General features: G+C 41.7%; 1 protein-coding gene across 4 annotated transcripts in view; it reads left to right on the top strand.

Moving 5' to 3' along the window:
• Positions 1 to 20,672, top strand: part of LOC118426447 (pyruvate carboxylase, mitochondrial-like) — a 25,507-nt gene extending 4,835 nt beyond the window's left edge. Inside the window, exons 3-20 of one of the 4 annotated variants that reach the window (XM_035835860.1) lie at positions 800 to 984; positions 3,147 to 3,312; positions 3,751 to 3,896; positions 4,272 to 4,389; positions 6,392 to 6,665; positions 7,159 to 7,321; positions 7,820 to 8,002; positions 8,481 to 8,715; positions 9,497 to 9,523; positions 12,345 to 12,569; positions 13,095 to 13,251; positions 13,526 to 13,766; positions 14,063 to 14,312; positions 15,391 to 15,635; positions 15,905 to 16,084; positions 16,406 to 16,660; positions 17,049 to 17,189; positions 17,915 to 20,672. In XM_035835860.1, coding sequence (XP_035691753.1) covers positions 800 to 984; positions 3,147 to 3,312; positions 3,751 to 3,896; positions 4,272 to 4,389; positions 6,392 to 6,665; positions 7,159 to 7,321; positions 7,820 to 8,002; positions 8,481 to 8,715; positions 9,497 to 9,523; positions 12,345 to 12,569; positions 13,095 to 13,251; positions 13,526 to 13,766; positions 14,063 to 14,312; positions 15,391 to 15,635; positions 15,905 to 16,084; positions 16,406 to 16,660; positions 17,049 to 17,189; positions 17,915 to 18,163 — 3,440 coding nt within the window. In that variant the 3' untranslated portion in view covers positions 18,164 to 20,672. Of the gene's footprint in view, positions 1 to 236; positions 422 to 799; positions 985 to 3,146; positions 3,313 to 3,750; positions 3,897 to 4,271; positions 4,390 to 6,391; positions 6,666 to 7,158; positions 7,322 to 7,819; positions 8,003 to 8,480; positions 8,716 to 9,496; positions 9,524 to 12,344; positions 12,570 to 13,094; positions 13,252 to 13,525; positions 13,767 to 14,062; positions 14,313 to 15,390; positions 15,636 to 15,904; positions 16,085 to 16,405; positions 16,661 to 17,048; positions 17,190 to 17,914 lie in introns of all 4 variants that reach the window. The other 3 variants (XM_035835869.1, XM_035835852.1, XM_035835879.1) reach the window with 3 other exon arrangements.
• The last annotated feature ends 157 nt before the right edge of the window (positions 20,673 to 20,829 follow it).

The following is a 20,829-nucleotide window of genomic DNA, read 5'->3' as shown; positions in this document are numbered from 1 at the left end:
CTATATCCATTGTTTTTAATACAGGGTACTAGTATTTAGGGACATGGGCAGTGGTTTCGAATTGAAATATTTTAAAAATATTTTAGTTTGAAACCACCGTCCATCAACTTGATGGCCTTAATTATAATTACCCTGCCTTTGCAAACATTAGATATAAGTTACCCCATGGATAAAGATGACCTAGTGTGACACCTGTTGGCCACCTGTTTGACAGGGTCTTGTTTTGGGATGTGCAGGTGAGATTGCCATCCGAATTTTCCGCGCCTGCCACGAGCTCGGCATGAGCACGGTGGGCGTGTACTCCGAGCAGGACAGACTGCAGACGTACAGACAGAAGGCAGACGAAGCCTACCTCATAGGGAGGAGCCTTCCTGCTGTCGCTGCATACTTGAACATACCAGAATACATAGAGATAGCTAAGGTGAGGACATAGTCTGGCATGTATGTGTGACGCATGTAAGGCCTAGAAAAAATTTTTGTGTTTCTGGTTACCTGACCGACCATTATTTTTGATACATGTACTGGCAAGGGACATGAAATTTTCGATCTGAGTGGCGAAATGTTCTACATCATTTTCCAACATGTTCTACTCATTTTTGTTGCAATAGAAAATTGTGCATGCACATTTAGAATATGCTGTTAAAATCTTTGGCTGAAAATTAAAGAAAAAAAAGAATCTGTACCTACCGACACTATTTTTTAGGACAGTTATCAGAAACACAACATCAATTTTTCTAGGCCTAATAGGTATATTCGTGTGTGCTAACATGATATTTCCATGTCTGTCCTCTCCAAACAGGTGAAATTGCCATCCGCGTTTTTCGAGCCTGCACCGAACTTGGAATCAGTACTGTGGCGGTTTATTCTACGGAAGACAGAATGCACATGCATAGACAGAAAGCTGATGAAGCATACCTCATAGGGAAGGGCCTACCGCCGGTGGCAGCATACCTCAATATCCCAGAGTATATTCAGATAGCGAAGGTGACGTACTAGACTTGTATGTGCTTTGTCCGGGCATGCTGCTTGTTTTTCTTTCTTCGTTTTTTTTCTCATCACATCCTCTTTATTGTTTGGTAGCTAAGCATTATTCCTTTGGAATTTACAGTCTTTTAAACTGATGTAAAAAAGTATGCACATTGTATATGTTATTCAATTGAAAATTATCATGCATGTTGTTTTTGCATGTTTTTGTATAGTTAATAACTCTGTTGCATCTAACATTCAACTGTCAACTTAGATATTTCAACTACAATACTGCAATTGCCAACAATGTGATTGGACATTTTACATTAGCTGATAGTACCAATAGCTGTTGTCATGCCATAAGATAGCTTTCTTTTTCTTATGATTCCAACTTACAGCTTTAGTTTGTTAGGTTTTCTTTTGCCTTCCTTACCATTTCTTTAAAACATCATTCGCCTTGACTTTGGCAAACACGTTTGGCTACTTGGTCAACCTTGGCTTGCTCATAGCATCTGCTGACAAAATGCTGGCTGTTTCAGTCGGACAAAGCAGACATCAACAGGACAGAAAAGGAAAGATTTTTTCTGGTTTGGTCAGTTGATGCCATTGACAGTTTCAAGCTAGAATGTTACAGTCCGGTAGTCGTTTGAAATCCAGTCTCAAATGCTGGGACATAAATGCAAGCTGTGGCCTGGAGTTAAGACAAAATTATCATGAAACCACCAAAGAAACCTCTGTCACATATACAGGACCTTTCCCTGTTGGCGCTGGGTTGGGAGTAGCCTGGAATCCCTGCTGTTCTAACTCTAGTCCACGCTTCTGATCACATCCAATCAGGATGTGACTTTCCTGGCTTTGATTTGTCCAAATTTATAACCGGCTGGCGCAGACTTAAGAAGACTATCTCCCAGTAGGCAACCTTGGACATGTCTAACTCTCAAGCATGGTCTGGAGAAGGTTGGGAGGCTATGGTGTTATGTGTGAAACACTTGTCAGGAATAAGTGTATGCCCATACACATCAGGTTTGGGCCAGGGGCTTGACCTTTGGGAGCAGTGGTTACTGACATGGTGAACTGGACTTTAGAACAATAACATGGGCCAACAGTGAATAAAAACAACAACAAGATCTGTACATTTGCGTCACTGTAGGGGTGACTCAAGGCCATCTTTTGTTTGTCAATTTGTTCCGAAAGGAAGGTTCAAGTAATCATCCTTCTGATTTATTCATTTATAAGTATTGAAGTACTGTAAATCATTAAATGTTTGTAGTGCCTTTGTTTTTGCAATGGCCATTCTGATGGGAACTCATCACCTTGCTAACATAACAAATTTTCTGTCAGTAATAATACACTTTATGAAATTAAGTCTCCATAAACATGGATGAACTTACAGTTAGCAGTAAAAGTGTTTTACTTCTCTACCCTTAAGTATAGTTTTTCCCTGTTTACCAAAACTTGGTTTGACATTTGACTGCTACTCACCATCATGTGTAAACAGGATGTGATAAAAAGTTAATGAGGGTAAAATGCAAAGTCCAACTACATGTACTTAACACCAGCATGTTGATGTTTGTTTTCAACTGCTGAAACTACAAACATATACCCAAAATGCACACACAAAACACTGGGTCACTAGCCAGGCTCATGCATTATTTTTGTTAATTAATAAATCAGTAACAAAACAAGCTCGCAACTACAACAACTTGAAGGCTTGATTTAACCTTTTCCTCTTCATCTCTAACCAACCTGTTTCATATTTCAGAAGAAGGACATGTATTTTTTCTGTAGTTTCAGACATAACTGTTGTACCTGAAGAGTGCTACTTTTTTTTATTTTTTTGGCAGGCAATTACTGATACTGTGGTTCAGACTTGTACAGTTATTGACATTGAGATTATTTTGATGTTTCACACAATGGCACAACAGTTGTACTGAAATCTTTGAGTTTGTTACTGTTATCAGAACTGAAACATAATTAAGATTCTCTACAAACATTCATACATGCACTAACTAAGTTACCCTATATTGACTTTGTAGTCTAACATTTTGTTCTTTTCAAGTCTAACTTTGTAGTTGTATCTTTTGAAGTCTATTATTAATTAGATGTATGTGTCTAATATGTTTTTGTATTTCTGTTGTCAAAACCATGCTTTAAACGTTCCATGAACTTATGTTGTTCAGGAAAACGATGTAGACGCCATCCACCCCGGGTATGGCTTCCTGTCAGAGCGATCAGACTTCGCCCAGGCGGTTGTCGATGCAGGGATCCGGTTCGTCGGCCCGGCGCCGGAGATCGTCCGCAAGATGGGAGACAAGGTGGAGGCCAGACAGATTGCCATCGCTGCAGGTTTGAGCTGAAGTTCTTAATCAAATCAAATACCATAAAGAAAAACGATTGAAGACTCACTATAATTTCATCTACCATATGCCAACACAGGTGAATTTTTATTATACCTTTTATAACTGTATGGAACATTGGAAATCTGTGGACATGTATCGTTAGCTTTTGATCAAGTTGTAAATTTTTAGAGACAAAATTGTTTACAAATGATAAATCTCAAGATAGTTTGTTGTCAGCTTGCCCAGGTCATTAGTTAGTTCAGTTAAAATCCACCCCACAGCCTTCAGTGTATAGGGGTGGTGGCTATCTCCATTTTTGTAGCCCTTGTACTACATAGACCACTGCAGTAGGGGGCTAGTCCACTATACTGGTAGTGGAATATCGCTTACTTCATAAGCACTAGATACTTGACACCTACTGAATTGTTTGTGATTTTCCCCACAGGTGTGCAGGTGGTACCAGGTACGGATGGCCCAGTGTCGACACTAGAGGAGGCACAGCAGTTCTGTTCTGAGCATGGCTTCCCCATCATCCTAAAGGCTGCGTTTGGTGGGGGAGGCAGGGGCATGCGTATCGTCAGGAACAAAGAGGTGATATGTGTTATTGTGCTTTTGTGTAATGTAGAAAATGCACCATTACATACCTCATATCCATATAGTTATGGATTGTACTTACTCATGATCACTCACTCAGTCCCGTGGATTGTACTATGGTGCCAATGATGACTTATGAATATAGCACTTCATGAAATTCATGTAAATTCATGACGCTGCAAATATGTCTCCATTGTATAAGTATTGTTATACTACAGAACTGCAAATCTTAAACACAGCGATAATCTTATTTTTCCTCCCACCATGAAATGAACCACTACTAAACCAAATGAATTTACATTACATAGTTTTTTACTGTTTCAGATATTGAGCTATATGATATTTATGTATGATCCTCCTCATTTTTGGCAGGAGCTGAATGAAAACTTCCAGCGTGCAACCTCAGAGGCCCTGGCAGCATTTGGCAACGGTTCCCTCTTTATAGAGAAGTTTATAGAGAAGCCCAGACATATTGAGGTGCAGATCCTAGGTGAGGAGTTCCCTCTTTTTTGTCAAAACATGGTCCAAAATATCACCTGCACAGGCAGTTTAGTGGAATCAATGTAAAATTTTAGCTGTGCAGGTATTTTTGAAGTACAAATGTATACCCGTGGCTAACCAATGCTGGTTCCATCATTGTTTATTTCTTGTTCCCAAGCTAGCTTTGCCTAGCTCACAGTTGGATTATAAATCTTGATATACAACAAATTGTATTGTTTGAACAAATTGTGTGAATCCCTGTTGTCTCCTACCCAACATGCAAGCTTCTGTTCTCCTAAGGACAGAACATCCAATGCAACATATGTACCAGTACTTGTCAAAGACAACTAGGGTAATACATAGTACAAATAATACTAATAATAATAATAACTGTTCTTAGTTATAGATAGACAGTCAGATAGTCATCGATAACCAAATCAGTGTACGTCTAGATCTTTGTACAATTCTTCCCATCGTCTTCTGTTTGCTGCTGTTTCCCTTAGGTATCTTAACATGTGAGTCTCAAGTCTAATGTTCTGGTTGAGATGTAGCATGCAGTCGTCTACCAGACTACTGAGGAGGCCTTCACGTGGCCTTCCTAGCCTTGGTTTGAGCTTCTTACTGAACGCGACGTTGAGGACCTTTTGCGGCGGCGAGTCCAGTGGCATACGGAGAATGTGGCCGAAGAGGAACCATCTGCGACGGTGCACTGCATTTTGTAATGGTGATGCTTGGCACTTACTGTACAGCTTACTGTTACTAATGTGGTTGGGGTGGAAGTGACCTGTGAAACGTCGGAGTTGTTTTCGGTGCCATATGTCGATCTTGTATGCCAACTGCTCGGTGAGTCCCCACGTCCCGGCATTATAAAGCATCACGAGTATAACGTACACTTCAAAGAGTTTTAACTTAAGTTGTAACGATATGTGCTTTGTCCCCCACATTTTCCACATCTTTCTCATGGCCAAATTTGCTAGTTGTATTCTTTCTTCTATGTCCTCTGCGATGCCCAGTCTTGAGCCTACCGACTTGCTTTTTCTCCATTCCTCCTCTTCCCTGTCCTTCTCTAGACAGATGTGGACCCGCTCTGTCTTACTTGCATTGGCATGTAGTTTCCACTCTGGTAGGATCTTCAAGGCTTCCTCATGTATCTTTTCCAAATGGTGACTAGAAGTGCTGATGAAGTCTAAGTCATCGGCATACTGAGTTTCGGCTGGTATCTTGAGCCGCTTGTCTTGAGTAGGGATGGGTGGGGAGGATCTTCGCAGGTCTCGGAGGGCTGCCTCGTAGTAGACGTTAAACAGCTGGGGGCTCAAGCTATCACCCTGAGGCGAGCCCATGGTTGCTGGGAAGTGAGGGGCTGCTTCTCCCTGGACACGCACGGCAAGGCTTGTGTCTGATAACAAAGCCTGGATCATACGTACTGTGTCGTCGTCCTTCAGCACATCTCTCAACACCGATATCAGCCGAGCTCTATCCACGGTGTCAAAGGCACGGCTTAGATCAATGCCTAGGATGTGAGTGTCCCACATCTTTGTCATAACTAGGTCGGCGAGGATCCTCTTAGTGAAGACTATGTCAGCTGCGCTGTGGCCTTGACGGTAGGCTGACTGTGATCTTGGTAGGTAGAGGTTTACCTGTGGCTTGCAACGTTCTGACACGATGAGGGAGAAGAGTTTCCTCAGTCCGTTTAGCAGAACTATAGGTCGGAGACTGCTGCACAGACCACACGGTTTCCCTGGCTTTTGGAGAGGGATCAGAATGCCTTGCCCTAGAGCAGGCATTAGCTCACCTTTGATGAAGACAGTGTTGATTATGTTCGCTATTGTGTTGGACATGGGATCTTCGGACCTGGAACAGCAGTATTTCAAGAGTTCGTTGTACATAGTATAGTACAAGGAACCGGTAAATAGTGTACATACTGTCTTCTCTTTTAAGATAGATAAGCTATTGAGCTAAACTGAACTCAGATCACATTCGCACTGATTTGTAACTCTTGCTCCCCGGTGCAGGTGACAAGGCAGGAAATGTTGTTCACCTGTTTGAGCGCGACTGCTCAGTCCAGCGACGATACCAGAAGGTGGTGGAGTACGCCCCAGCGCCGGAACTCGACCCCGTCATCAGGGAGGGCATCCTGGCGGACGCCGTAAAGTTGGCGAAGTTTGTCGGCTATGAGAACGCGGGAACGGTGGAGTTTCTCCTGGACCAGGAGCAGGGGAAGTTCTACTTCATCGAGGTGAACGCCAGACTACAGGTGGAACACACAGTAACCGAGGAGGTCACCGGGTCAGTTGTCTTGTTATTCCTAAAACAAAATATTCGTCATAAAGTGCTTCATTCAAGCCTAACAGAAGTTTTATGTATGCTGTTTAATTTTTGTCATAATTTTCACTTAAATTTCATTTGTAAAAGTAATGGGGCCAGAAGTTGTGAAATGAGAGTTGCCTTTAAGTCGGTTCTTCCAAAAGAAGGTGGCAAGGTCTTGTGGTTAAAGTTGTTGACTTAAAATCTAAAGGTTCTGGGTCCAAATGCAGTGGTTAAGAGCATTTGTGTCATTGCAGCTCTATTGCTTGTGTCTTAGATTTGAAATTTTAAAAATGTCAGTTATTCTTTTCTGCTGTTTGAACCACTTAAGGATGATATCTCAGTATACATGTATATGAAGTGTTTTCCCTCAAATCATCATCATCCGGGCATGCTTCTTGCATGGATGGACATGACTCTCTTCCCCCAAATACTGCAGTATTAATGGTTCATGCACACTGATGCTGTACTGTAGGGTTGACTTGGTGCAGTCTCAGCTGAAGATTGCCCAGGGGAACACCCTGCCTGACCTGGGTCTGTCCCAGGACAACATCAGCATCCACGGGTCGGCCATCCAATGTCGGGTCACTACCGAGGACCCAGGGCGGAACTTCCAGCCCGACACTGGCAGGATAGAGGTGGGTAACCTGGGTCTGTGTCTACCCTAACTCTAAACAGGATACCGATGTGTTACCGAAGCTGGTGTGTTACGCAGAACGGCGGTTATACCGGCTATATAGATACAGATACAGATAGGATATAAGTGGGTAAACTGGGTCTGTATCTATTCTAACTCTAACCGAGGGTAGAGGTGGGTAACCTGGGTCTGTATCTACTCTAACCCAGCTTAGAGGTGAGTCACCAAGGTCTGTATCTACTCTAACTCTAGTACAGGTAGGCTAAAGATGAGTTTGTCTATATCTAACGTTTTAACCCAAGATAGAGAAGGGGTTATCTGGGTCTTTCTACCTATTCTAACCATGGCATAGGCAGCCAAGAGTACTGCCACAATTTTAACCCAGGGTGGAGGTGGGTAGCCTGGGTATGTATCTATAGAAACTTAAACCCAGCCTATCTCTCTGTCTACCCTTAGTTTAATCTAACCTAAGGCTTGCTCCTGCTCTGCCTTCCCTCAGGTATTCCGGAGTGGAGAGGGCATGGGGATCCGTCTGGACAGCGCGTCGGCCTTCGCGGGCGCAATCATCTCCCCGCACTACGACTCGCTGCTGTGCAAGGTGATTGCGCACGCTATCGACCACCGCTCCGCCGCCACAAAGATGAGGAGAGCGCTTTCCGAGTTCCGCATCCGCGGCGTTAAGGTAAGGACCAGACCTCAAAATCAATTTTTCCCATACTGTTGCTGCTGAGTGTTGCAGAATTTTGCAGAATTTATCTCAAAAAGGTCCTGGTGTGCAATCAACTGAGGATGAACTACTGGTAATCTTGTTTACATTCTAGTCACTACCGGTATTAGCCCTCCTTTTAAGTGGAAAACGATTTAGAAATCTGTTCTCCACAAAAGTCCCTAAGTGATTTTTTAAGCTGTCCAAGTTTTAGTGGTTTTAGTGCTGTGGCCACTGGGACACCCTTAATTTTGAAGGATGCTGAAGGATGCTAAGCATTGTGATCTTGGGAATTACTGCTGTCCTATTTTCCCGCCTTTGAGAAAAAAGAAATCAGCTACAAGCAAAGAGACTACAGTAACTATACATTGGCTGTCACAGCAAAAGCCGCATAAAGAAACCACCAGGAACATGCCAACATTTACAGTAACATCGTCTTGACATGTTTCCACAGACCAACATCCCATTCCTCCAAAACGTGCTGCACAACGAAGAGTTCCTGTCCGGCGCCATCTCCACCCACTTCATCGACCAGAACCCCGGCCTCTTCAACTTCATCCCCAGCCGCAACCGCGCCCAGAAGCTGCTGTACTACATCGCACACATCATGGTGAACGGGCCCTGCACCCCCCTCCCCACCGGACTCATGCCCGCGGAGATCACACCTGTGGTGCCACCAGTGCCCTTTGGTTAGTAACCACTCCAATCGCTGAAATTACTTTTTCTAGTTCATTGCCTTTGAACAAAGGCAATATCATGTGACAAACAGGAAAACTACAGAACAAACACACTAAGATACATAGCATACATGATCACACTGAATTTTTGTGTCAACTGTTGTGTGTTTTACAATGTGGATACATTTGTCGCAGGTCATTGTATGATTATCTTTTGATTGCAACAACACAATACAATGTTGTATTATATTACACACTACTGATATGACTGACAGAAAGCTTCATTTTGCAGTGAAATGCTGGTACTGTTTATCAAATAGAAGATAGCATATATATTACTGGTTTTCATGTAACCATTCAGAGTTTAACCCCACTCAGTTGCTCTGAGAACAATAGCAGTGTAACAAATACAGATCTAGATATGCCTCCATCAACTTGGAAAAAACAGATATAAGATTTGATTATATGATGCTTTACGACAAGCCTTAATTCATCATTCATGATCAGTACAGGTATCACTTAGAATTGAAAGTACTCTCTTGGTGCTGACATGGTGCTCTGGTATTTCTATGTACTCTGTTTATGTTTCAATGTATGTTTATATACACAGCAGTTTGATAATATACTGGATATTACTACTGCTACTGTACGCTAGCAAAGTATTGATCTTACAAGTCCTTGGTGTATGTGCATGTACATGTGTAATATATATGTTATTGATGTTGGTGGCTGGTTACTAACTCTACTTTCCTGTCACCCATATTGTGTGTGTTTGGGGCTCCCACCATTCCAGACCCATCAGACAAAAGACAGACAAGAGGTGAGCTGTCCTTCTTGCTGTGCCGTGGCTCAGTGGAAGCACAAGCAGGGATGTGTGTGTACCTTAAGCAGGGCTCAAAATACCTGTGCAGTTATTCTTTCCTCTGCATAGTTTACCAACATATGCAGGTGGTATTTTGAGTGCAGATGAAATGATATTGTATGGAAGGGACTGTGATATCCAGGTTGGATGTATCAATGCTGTGGTGCTTATTAACAATGACTCTACTTACTAATCACTAATTAGGGGATGTTGAAGAATGGTTGATTTCCCAAGAATGGAAATGCATCATACAATCACATACTATAGCAAGCATAACACAGTGATTAAATATCAAATCTGTTCATTGTTCATGTCCCTTCCAAAGAACATAATTTTTTCTCCTTTTTTTAATGTTTTTTCAGACTTGTTATTATGTTTTCAGTTTTTATAGTGTTAAATAAACTGGATTTCCTTTAAAAGTAGGTGTGAAGACCAGGTGACTCTAACTATGACAGATGTAATGCTGGCAAAAAGATGATAATATCAAAGTAGATCTATAAAGAACACAATTGTTTCAATCTAAATGACTCATATCAAAATGCTCCAAAATACATTGAACTTGAAATCTACCATGATTACCATCTGTAATTGTATAGCAGATTTGGTGTAACACAGCAGCTTCTTTATCTGTAATCATGTATAGCCAGTATAACTGCCCTTCGGTGTAATACACCAGCTTTGCAGGCATGTGCCATGGTATCTTCCAGAGAATCGACATGCACCACAAGCGGTCTGTGCTGCCTTAATTTCTGCTTTCTGCCAAGCTTTCGTCCACACAGCTTTGCAATGTCTGATCTGTATGCTTCTCATCTGCTCTTAATCACGCTACCAGGGCTTTCTCCAGAAACCATCCTTCTGTGCCTGTGCTGCCAAAAATGGACAAAAGCTTCAACCATTGATGCATAATTAATTAACACACGTGTCATTTTCATCGGGCTATTTACAGCGTCACAAAACCTTCAGAATGAAGACAAAGCCATTTGAAATTTGCTCCTCTTAATGCATCCTCTCCACAAAATTACTTTTGTAATAAAAGTGACGTTATGTGCCAGGGCATTATGAAAGAGTAAAATTTATTGTAAGTATGATGCAATTAAGCCCACATCAATGGAAAGAGAATTGTCAGCTATGATAGGTTTGGGTACCTGGCTAGGCCTTCGGCAGTCAATATAATGGAGCTTTGCTCTATGAAATTGAGAAAACGGAAAAAGAGTGAAAGCTGGAGAAAGCCCTGCACGCTATCTTCACATTCCAGGACAACTCCAGGCAAGGTGATTCGCTAACCTGATTTGCTTCTTTTCCTGTGGTTTACCTTAATACTGCTTCAAGCATCTGTTCTCCACGTGTGCATCTGTACACCATGTTATGTTGACTGATGATTTCATGTTGTTGTTTTTTTGCACACTAATTTTCTTGCTATTTTTGATTTTGATTGTGTGTTTAAAAAGCCATCCACAGGATCATACAGTTTTCCACTGAATGTTTCCGTTTTCAAGGGAGCAAAATAAGGGTGATCAGCCAAAGAAAGGTCCCACCAATTCCAGTCGTTTGGTCTCAGATTTAGAAAAATAACTGGAAGATGAACATGAAAAATAGTCTGATGAAAGCCTGTACTTAATGTTACACGCTTTCAGGGAGTGAAGATATTCCTCCCAGCCCTATGCTTTCATGTTGACCTCTTGCTGTATTTCTACTGTAAATATAGTATGATAACTAGAAGGCATATTGGTGTGGGCTAACATTCTAGCAAAAAGGAGCTGTAGGCAAACCCTTGTCAACTGTTTTTCATGCTGATTTTAATATGGATAATCAATAATTTAAGCCCCAGTACTACACATCATAAGATTTACCTGTGATGGGGATTTCATGACATAGGTTTGGGTAGAATTGGTCACTAACAGTGGTCACAAATGTTGCAGGAGTCACAAATTATATCATTAAGTTATAAGAGCATACTTACATTGATCACAAGTGAATCTAAGGTATGCGACTGGGGCTTTAGACAGAGATAGATAACACTTCAACATAGAGAATGTGACTTGATTTTTGGTCTTCAATAATCATAACTCTCTTCAGCAGCTCAACCAGTTTTAATCTCACTGTTGAAAAAAAACCCACCATGAATGAATGGCTGTATTGTAAACCTTAGGAAAAATCACAGCAAACTAGTAATTATAATTGCATCTTGCGAGCTCAATATGACTCAAGAATGCTTCGAATTAATAGATTTACATGTAATATAGAAAGACCTTATAGGCAAATTTGCATTGTGTTTTGAGAATGAATATGGAATTCATGTTCATGCTGATTGATTATAAATTGGAACCTGAAAGCAAACATTGATGTGCATAGAATGATGATGTTGAGAATCTATCATTCCGTATTTTCATATTTTTTTGTTTAACAAAGTTGTTTGTATACAACCAATATAAAATCAATCACCCAGCAGGTATCAATGTTTCTGTGACCATTTGTCACATTAATCAAAGCAATACTGAAGGTTCTAAATTAAATGTTACATGTACTTGAACTGGAGTAGATTTTTAGTCATGAACCATGAAGAGGGGGATACAAACACAGTCACATTTGGAACTGCTGCAGCAGTGCCTAGCTGCAGTGTAAAGCATTACATGTATTGAAGAACCAGTCAGAATTGCTCTGAAGAAAGTTACATGTTGGCAGCTGCCTACGTATTGGTTGTGTTCAGAAAGCTGTGTTGAATACTGATTCACCAACCCAATGAAACTATTAACTGATTCTTCTCATTTTCTCCTTCCAGACCAGCCTTTACCCAGAGGTTTCCGTGACATTTTCGTTGAGGAGGGCCCAGAAGGTTTTGCGAAGGCCGTGCGGAACCACAAGGGCCTGCTGCTGATGGACACGACATTCCGAGATGCCCACCAGTCCCTGCTGGCCACCCGTGTCCGGTCGTATGACCTGTGTCGCATCGCGCCCTTTGTGGCGCACAACTTCTCCAACATGTACAGTGTGGAGAACTGGGGAGGTGAGGGGAACAGCCAATACAAACAATCGAACAAAAATAGAGAAACACGGATTAGCTCATCTGTGTTCGTAGTAATCATAGTAAAGTGCTTAACTTTCTTCCAACACAAAGATATACACACATCAACGACCACTGTCACCCTCTTCAGGATCAATACTGATGACCAAGGCACTCCAGCCATCACTGCATGAACAGAGATGGTGGGCATTTTAAACTTCCCAGCATGTTTGACCAGTTGCTGACATCACACATCAACAAGATCATGTGTTAATAATTAGATCATGTGTCTGTAACTCTTGTGAGTTAATGTTTTGAAGTGATTGGTCATCAGGGCTGATCTTGAAGAAGTGGTCAATGAAAGATCTGTGTATACCTTTGTGTCGGAAGAAAGTTTAGCATTGTACTAAAAATAAAGGAATACATAAATGAAGAACTACTCCCAATCATGGTCTGGGGAACATTGGGAGGCCATACAGGAACTACTGAAATGGAGATGTGATTTTTTTATTTATTGCTGCCCTTCAGGTGCGACGTTTGACGTGGCCCTGCGGTTCCTGAAGGAGTGCCCGTGGGAGCGTCTGGAGGCAATGAGGAAGCGGATCCCTAACATCCCGTTCCAGATGCTGCTGCGGGGAGCCAACGGTGTGGGCTACACAAGCTACCCCGACAATGTCATCTTTGAGTGAGTATCTACATAACATACTAGGTCTGTGGGCTACTCAAGAATATCTCTATTTCAGAGCCAGATTGACTCTATGGTTCCTTAGTTTATCCTCACAAGTTTCATGTGTGAGCTCTTCTATCCAGCCTTTGTGATAGTTTCATCAGGTTGGTACGTCACTGAATAAGAGACTTTTTTCTGCCAATCCTCCTCCATTTCCACTGATGAACTTTGGGATCCTTAGAGTCACTGCAGCATGCAGTGCCTGCCTGTTCCTTCTTTCCCCTCTATCCAGGTTCTGCAAAGTTGCCAAGGAGACAGGCATGGACGTCTTCCGTGTGTTCGACTCTCTGAACTACCTGCCGAACCTGATCCTGGGCATGGAGGCTGCAGGACAGGCGGGAGGAATCGTGGAGGCTGCCATCTGCTACTCTGGCGACGTGTCCGACCCAACCAAGACGAAGTACGACTTGAAGTACTACATGAACCTGGCGGACGAACTCATCAAGGGAGGGACGCACGTTCTCAGCATCAAGGTTTGTCAGTTTCACATCTATACAGCATCAGTTTTTTATCCATACAGTGTCAAGGTTTGTCTTCAGTCAGTTTGACAGGAGTTAGAGCTGCCAGAATTACAGGAAGTTAAAGTCAAAATTGTTTGTTTTCCATGTGCTAGTCATGTCCACTGTAGGTCAAGAATATTATGATATGCGTAGACTGACAGGAAGTGATCGATGATCAAAGCTTTTTTGCAAATAAAGAAGACGGTCTTTGAATATTATACTTAAAGGTGTGATATACTCAAGGTCTTGTTTCCTCTTATTTTGCCCAGGACATGGCTGGCCTCCTGAAGCCGCAGGCTGCCAAGATCCTGATCTCCGCCCTGCGTGACAAGTACCCCGACATGCCCATCCACGTGCACACCCACGACACGTCGGGCGCGGGCGTCGCCTCCATGCTGGCGTGTGCTGAGGCCGGAGCAGACGTGGTGGACGTTGCCGTGGACTCCATGTCTGGAATGACGTCCCAGCCGAGCATGGGAGCCCTGGTGGCGTCCCTACAGGGGACTGAGCTGGATACAGGTGAGAGACATGTTTTTCCTCTGATGCCATAATACTTCCACATGAGAAAAAAATACTTGAACTTAAAGTGAGTTGATGGGATATACTAATCAGGGCTCGAAATACTTTTTCCTGCATACCTGCACTGGCGCAGGTAACATTGAAAATTACCTGCACCAGACAAATTTTACCGGCACCACTCTTAATTTAGGAAGTATGGATCATACTAAAATTGCTCAGGAACCATTGCTATTTTTTCTACTAAATTATAGGTGTAATCATAAGTAACATCCAATGCAGCTAATAACAATTCATATACACCTACATGTACATCAAAGAACACTTATGTATAAAACCCAGTCCAGGTTAGGTGCATGTAGACACCAGAAATACCTGCACAAGCTCCAATTTTACCTGCACTAACCTGCATATGCAGGTGGTATTTTGAGCCCTGCCAATGCAGCATCAGTAATCGTGAGGTACCATGTATATAGTATAATATACAAATATTTAGGTGTTCAAGACAATCTTGAGAAGGATTCTATAACAATGATTTTTTTTTATGTGGCAGTATTATGACACCTAGTAGAATTATTAGATTAGATGTCATATTTCCTATTTAGGGAAGAAATAGTAATCTTAGTCTAGTAAATTGTTGTTTTATTGGTGTATTCTTCTTTTCTGTTAAATGTTTGTTGTTCAAGTTTAATGTTTGTGTGCTGTCGTCTCTCAAGAATCCCCCTGGAGAAGGTGTTTGACTACAGCAAATACTGGAAACAGGCCACTCTGTAATTTACAAGTTGATATGGGAAAGGAACATGTTTAACTTAAAGACATTTTGCTGTCATCTCTCAGGAATCCCCCTGGAGAAGGTGTTTGACTACAGCAAATACTGGAAACAGACCACTCTGTAATTTACAAGTTGATATGGGAAAGGAACATGTTTAACTTAAAGACATTTTGCTGTCATCTCTCAGGAATCCCCCTGGAGAAGGTGTTTGACTACAGCAAATACTGGAAACAGACCACTCTGTAATTTACAAGTTGATATGGGAAAGGAACATGTTTAACTTAAAGACATTTTGCTGCTTTCTCCCAGGAATCCCCCTGGAGAAGGTGTTTGACTACAGCGCGTACTGGGAGCAGACCAGACAGCTGTACTCGCCCTTTGAGTGCACAGTCTCCATGAAGAGCGGCAATGCAGACGTCTACGAGAACGAGATCCCCGGCGGGCAGTACACCAACCTGCAGTTCCAGGCCTACAGCCTGGGGCTGGCCGACAAGTTTCCTGAGATTAAGAAGGCGTATGCAGAGGCCAACAAGCTTCTCGGTGATGTCATTAAGGTATCTGTCATGTCTTGATGTTTTCCTCTCTGGCATGAAGTCGTGTCATCTTTTGGATACAGTTGGTTATGTTATGCTGAAGATAATTAACTCCTTCTTTACTGACACAGGTTTAGACATTTTACTTTCATCGTTAGACTATTTGCAGCTGCAGCCTTTGAACATGTGCAGCCATACTGAAATTCCCTGTATGTCTTTCTTCTCAGTGCACAATGGGCTAAGGACCTTTATATCTTAGCTAATATAACTCATGTAACACTTTTCACCAGGTGACGCCATCATCCAAGGTGGTAGGTGACCTGGCCCAGTTCATGGTGCAGAACAAGCTGACTCCAGAGATGGTGCTGGACCGCGCAGAGGAGCTGTCCCTGCCCAGCTCCGTCATCGAGTTCTTCCAGGGGTACCTTGGAGAGCCCTATGGTGGCTTCCCGGAACCCCTCAGGTCAAAGGTTAGTATAGGCACAGGAATCAGATTCAAATCAATTTCACTTAACTGGCCTGTTACAAGTGTGGCAAATGCAGCATGAAGTACAGTCAAGCCTGGATTCAGCACCTACTGAAGGGAGTGAGGAAAAATGGTTGCTGAGAACAGGGTGGGGTTAACTTAGTAAACACTGACGGGACTGTTTTAACGTGGCTTGGAGGTGGTTGCCTGGCCCTCAGGTCAAAAGTCAGCAGTTCCTCCATTTCTAGATTTGATTTCTAGGTTTAGCCCTGTTTTATAATATATTAGTGTGCAACCCAACAAATGTCTGGCCTCTCTACCCTAGATCCTGAAGGGCATGAAGAAGGTGACCGGCCGGCCTGGTGAGTCCATGCCGCCGCTGGACTTTGCCGCACTGAAACTCCAGCTCATAGAGAAGTTTGGGAAGAATATTCCTGTGAAGGACTGGGACGTCCTGAGCGCTGCGCTCTACCCCACCGTGCTGGACGAGTACTTAGACTTCAGGAGTGACTTTGGTCCTGTGGACTGTCTGGAGACAAGACTGTTCCTCACGGGACCCAAGATTGCTGAAGAGTGTGAGGTAAGAAATTGTTTAGGTACTGAGGGTTTATTACTTACAGACAGCCAGATGTGGCTCCTTGCTGCGGAAAACAGGATTATCATAACACTAAAAAGGCTTGACAAATGATAAAGACAAGACCCTTCCTCATTGGTCGCAAGATTGCTGAGGAGTGTGGGGTAAGAAATGGTCTATATAATCAGCTCCCTGAAGAGTTAATTTTTGTCATGAGGACTGCAACCCTTTCCAATAGCAGCAAAACAGCTGCAATTTGAATTCCTAAACTTTTTACTACACTTTCATAGCTTCTTATGATTGGACTTATTGTAATACATGTACATGATTTTACCAGAGACTGAGACTTTTTGAATGTTTGAGTAATGAAATCCCTCATTTGAAATTTTTTTAGGTTGCCATCGAGAAAGGCAAGACACTGTCCATCAAGCCGCTGGCCGTGGGAGACCTGAACAAGATGGGTCAGAGGGAGGTCTTCTTCGAGATGAACGGTCAGCTGCGGTCAGTGCTGGTCAAGGACAACCAGGCGCTCAAGGTCAGTCCTAAGCTTTGAAAAAATAGTTTTGCTGAATGATGAAGACCTCACTTTACTCACTCGCTGAGGACACGCGACAACGGTGGTTGAAGGGGCTTCACAACAGCCAGCAGCGGTGATCCATGCCCATTTTGTTTTTGATAAAGACCACTTTCTTCAAACAAAATCTTCAAAATTTCAGATTTTAGACAGAGATATCTATACTGATATAGTTTTGCTCTTTTATGGTACTGAAAGCTATAATATGAAACTAGAGTTTGGCAATCACACCCTACCAACACACCAAGTATGAAACCAATCCACCCAGCCGTTCTTGAGTTATCTTGCTGACATACACACACACACACAAAAAGGCTAGTGAAAATATAACCTCCATGAATGTTATATGGAGGTAACTTTTGGTGACTGTGAGACTACTGGTTGAGTGCTATCTTTTCCCTATCATGTGAACACTTCATACTTTGTATACGTTAACATCAAAAAGAGTCACTGCCCTTTCCAGCTTAGCTACTCCTTATTGACAGTTATTGCTATTATATTTTAGAAATGAGCCATTAGTATTTTTTGTGTTTATCTGGTTTTTGTACAACTTTGTGTGTTCTCTAGATATTACATGTTGTCTTCTGTATTTTATGTGAGCCATCAGCCTATGCTGCCTTCATTGTCTCTGTAATGTCTTGTTGCACATTTTGCCAATAAAGAAAATAAATGTGATTTCTTTTCAGGAGATGCACTTCCACCCCAAGGCCCTGAAGGGTGTGAAGGGGTCCATCGGAGCGCCCATGCCCGGCTCCGTTGTGGACGTCAAGGTCACAGAAGGCGACAAGGTCAAGAAAGGTGACCCCCTGGTGGTGCTGAGTGCCATGAAGATGGAAATGGTCGTCAAGGCGCCCATCGATGGTGTCGTCAAGAAAATCTCTGCGGAAAAGGGCATGAGTCTAGAGGGAGACGATTTGCTCGTGGATCTTGAATAACCCCCAAAGAAAAGGTCACCAAATTCTACAACTCTACATTGTCTTGAAAAGAACGGGTTTGCCAGGTTAGTCCCCCAATGTATAAGCCATGCTGGCCCAAGGCTACAGAAATGGAGATGGGAGCTGCCCAATGCACCGTTGGGTGTTTGAAGGACTTTTATCTTTATCTTAGGTCACTGGAGTTTTCTTGTGTCCACAGTTTTGCTTACCTGCAGATGTTTTGGTACCTTCCTGTGGGCTATAATGAATCATTGGCAGACGAGGAAAAATCTTCTGTTTAGAGAAAACTTCATCAAACTGAATAAACCAGTCCTGTATACGCAGGTCTTGGTCTTCAATAGGGTGGATGGATACTACATAATGCATTGATTTAACAGTGATAGTCACATAGGTGTACAATCAAGAGACAAAATATAGTGACGTATGAAGTATGAAAGAAACAGATTTACTGGTAACTCACAAATCAAAACGCTCTGTTGAATTAACCAGATTAGTTAAAGTTATGGACTGAGGAAACAGATGTAATTTGAACATAAACTTTTCCATCCATCTAATAATATCCATCGAGCCATTGATACGGCTTCCTCACTTTTGTCCACAAAAGAAGCAAAATATTTTGGGAAGGAGACACTGGCTTAACCAAGAGATGTTGATTTACATATCCTGTCATGAAAGTAAGAATCTAAAGTTGCACTATTTTTTAGACATTGGGTAAGAATACTAACACTGAGAACTTGTCTATTTACTCTGGGGGTGGTTGTGGATTAGGTGAACTCAAAGTATCTATACTGTGGTACATTACGATGTAGATTTAAATATGTTGATATATGGCAAAGCGTTCTTGAACATTGAGTAATGTAATAGAATCTAAACAAAATAGGGAATAAATGTCAGGTGTGAAGGAAAGATGTAGAAAAAACTATAAAACACAATTAAGTTTAAATGCTGGTAAGCTTAGGAAACAATATACATGTACAGTGAAGGTAGCATAGCTGATTTTTGGTGCTACAAAGTGATGTAAGGTAGATACGGCATCAGACAAGGGAATAGGAGACCAATTTTGAACTTATCATTGCACTTACATGTAGTGTCTGGTCAATGGCAATAAGTGGAAAGTGTGGTTGGAAGTAGAGGACCTACATGTTTACATGTATGTGTCTCACAGAGAATCTACCTAAATGTATTCTTGCCTATGGTACTGTGGTACTGAAAGAAGAAGTCATATTGCTACATGCTACCTTTGTTACACTGTCAATGGTAGATATAAGAATATTTTGTATCTAGATGTGCAACTGTGGTGACATCTTCAACATAGATTATCAGAATCTAGAATGATAACATTATATTATGTAAGTCAAGAAAGGGTGGAAGCTAAAAGGAATAAAATTCACCATTATGTAATATTTTTAACAGGACTTGATATTCAAGTGTACCACCTGTACGACCGGTATCAATCACAATTTAGACAAATTATAAGAGTACTAATAAAAGCTTGTATTATGCCTTGGAGACTTGTAGAAAGATTGTCTATTAAAAAGGCAATTAAAAAGGGAAAGAGAAAAAAGTATTTTGGGCCCCCACTGTGAAAAGTTAAGGTACATTGTATCCTGGAGCCAATCTAGAATGTGTCACCACAGATTCAGGTAGAGGCTTCTCCTTCATGCCTTTTATTAGCAAATGCAGTGTCTTAACGTGTATCAATGCAAATTGTGTGACACAATAGGATCGTGACCAAGAGTTACTGAGATCTTTGTGTATGTCTGCCAGCACTATCATGGCATAATGTTACATAGAAATGATAGCAGCAAAATAGTTAAGTGAGGAAAGTAAGCGCAAAAGAATGAAGCATGACAGAGCTAGATTGAATAGTCGAGATTTCCTTTGGGTGAATAACATTCGATACTACATTACTAGGTTGATTTTTTTTAAGTTTCATTGTTAACATGTTTTACTTGTGTTTTGCATTTTTCTAAGAAAAGTGGTAATTTAACTGCCAAGGTAAATGTTGAAATTCCATGCAACAATATAACTTTGTACTCCATGCCCATCCGTATGCTTATGACTAACACTGCAACCCTTAATGTTGATGGTACTGTAATGGGGATAATGTTTGCGGTTTAACATTGAACTTTGCTTTTTTTACTCCTCATCATGCATGAGAAAACAAACTTTTGTGATTCTGCAGTCAGGATATTGAAAGATTCTATCATGTTTGACTTATTGCTGTTACATAGCACCTTAATGAGTAGGGGTATGATCAGATAATATCATGTATGATCAGTTACTACCAGCAACAAGTATTTTATTTTAGGTTTGCTACATTTCATGCATTTGTACGCACATCAATCATGCATATCCATTACATAATTGCATCATGTTGTAGTTATTTTTCCGACTTTGTCAGTTTGTGTGTCATGATTTCATATTTGACATGCATAGGATACAGTATGCAAGATGCAGTAAATATTGCGCTGTACACAAACGTCATAAACAAAATGTGGTCTGCAAATTTCTTCGTGATTTCATGATATTCTTAAGGAGCAAAGTGGCCGTGGTAGCCATAGCAACAGTCCATGATCTGACAAATACAAAATAGTCTCAGATGTATGATACAGGTGTAACTTAATGCAATTAGATATCCAATTACACCTACATGTATAGCCTGG

The sequence above is a fragment of the Branchiostoma floridae genome, chromosome 1, assembly GCF_000003815.2.
Source record: "Branchiostoma floridae strain S238N-H82 chromosome 1, Bfl_VNyyK, whole genome shotgun sequence".
NCBI lineage: Eukaryota > Metazoa > Chordata > Leptocardii > Amphioxiformes > Branchiostomatidae > Branchiostoma > Branchiostoma floridae.
This window is presented reverse-complemented; position numbering and strand designations above follow the sequence as displayed.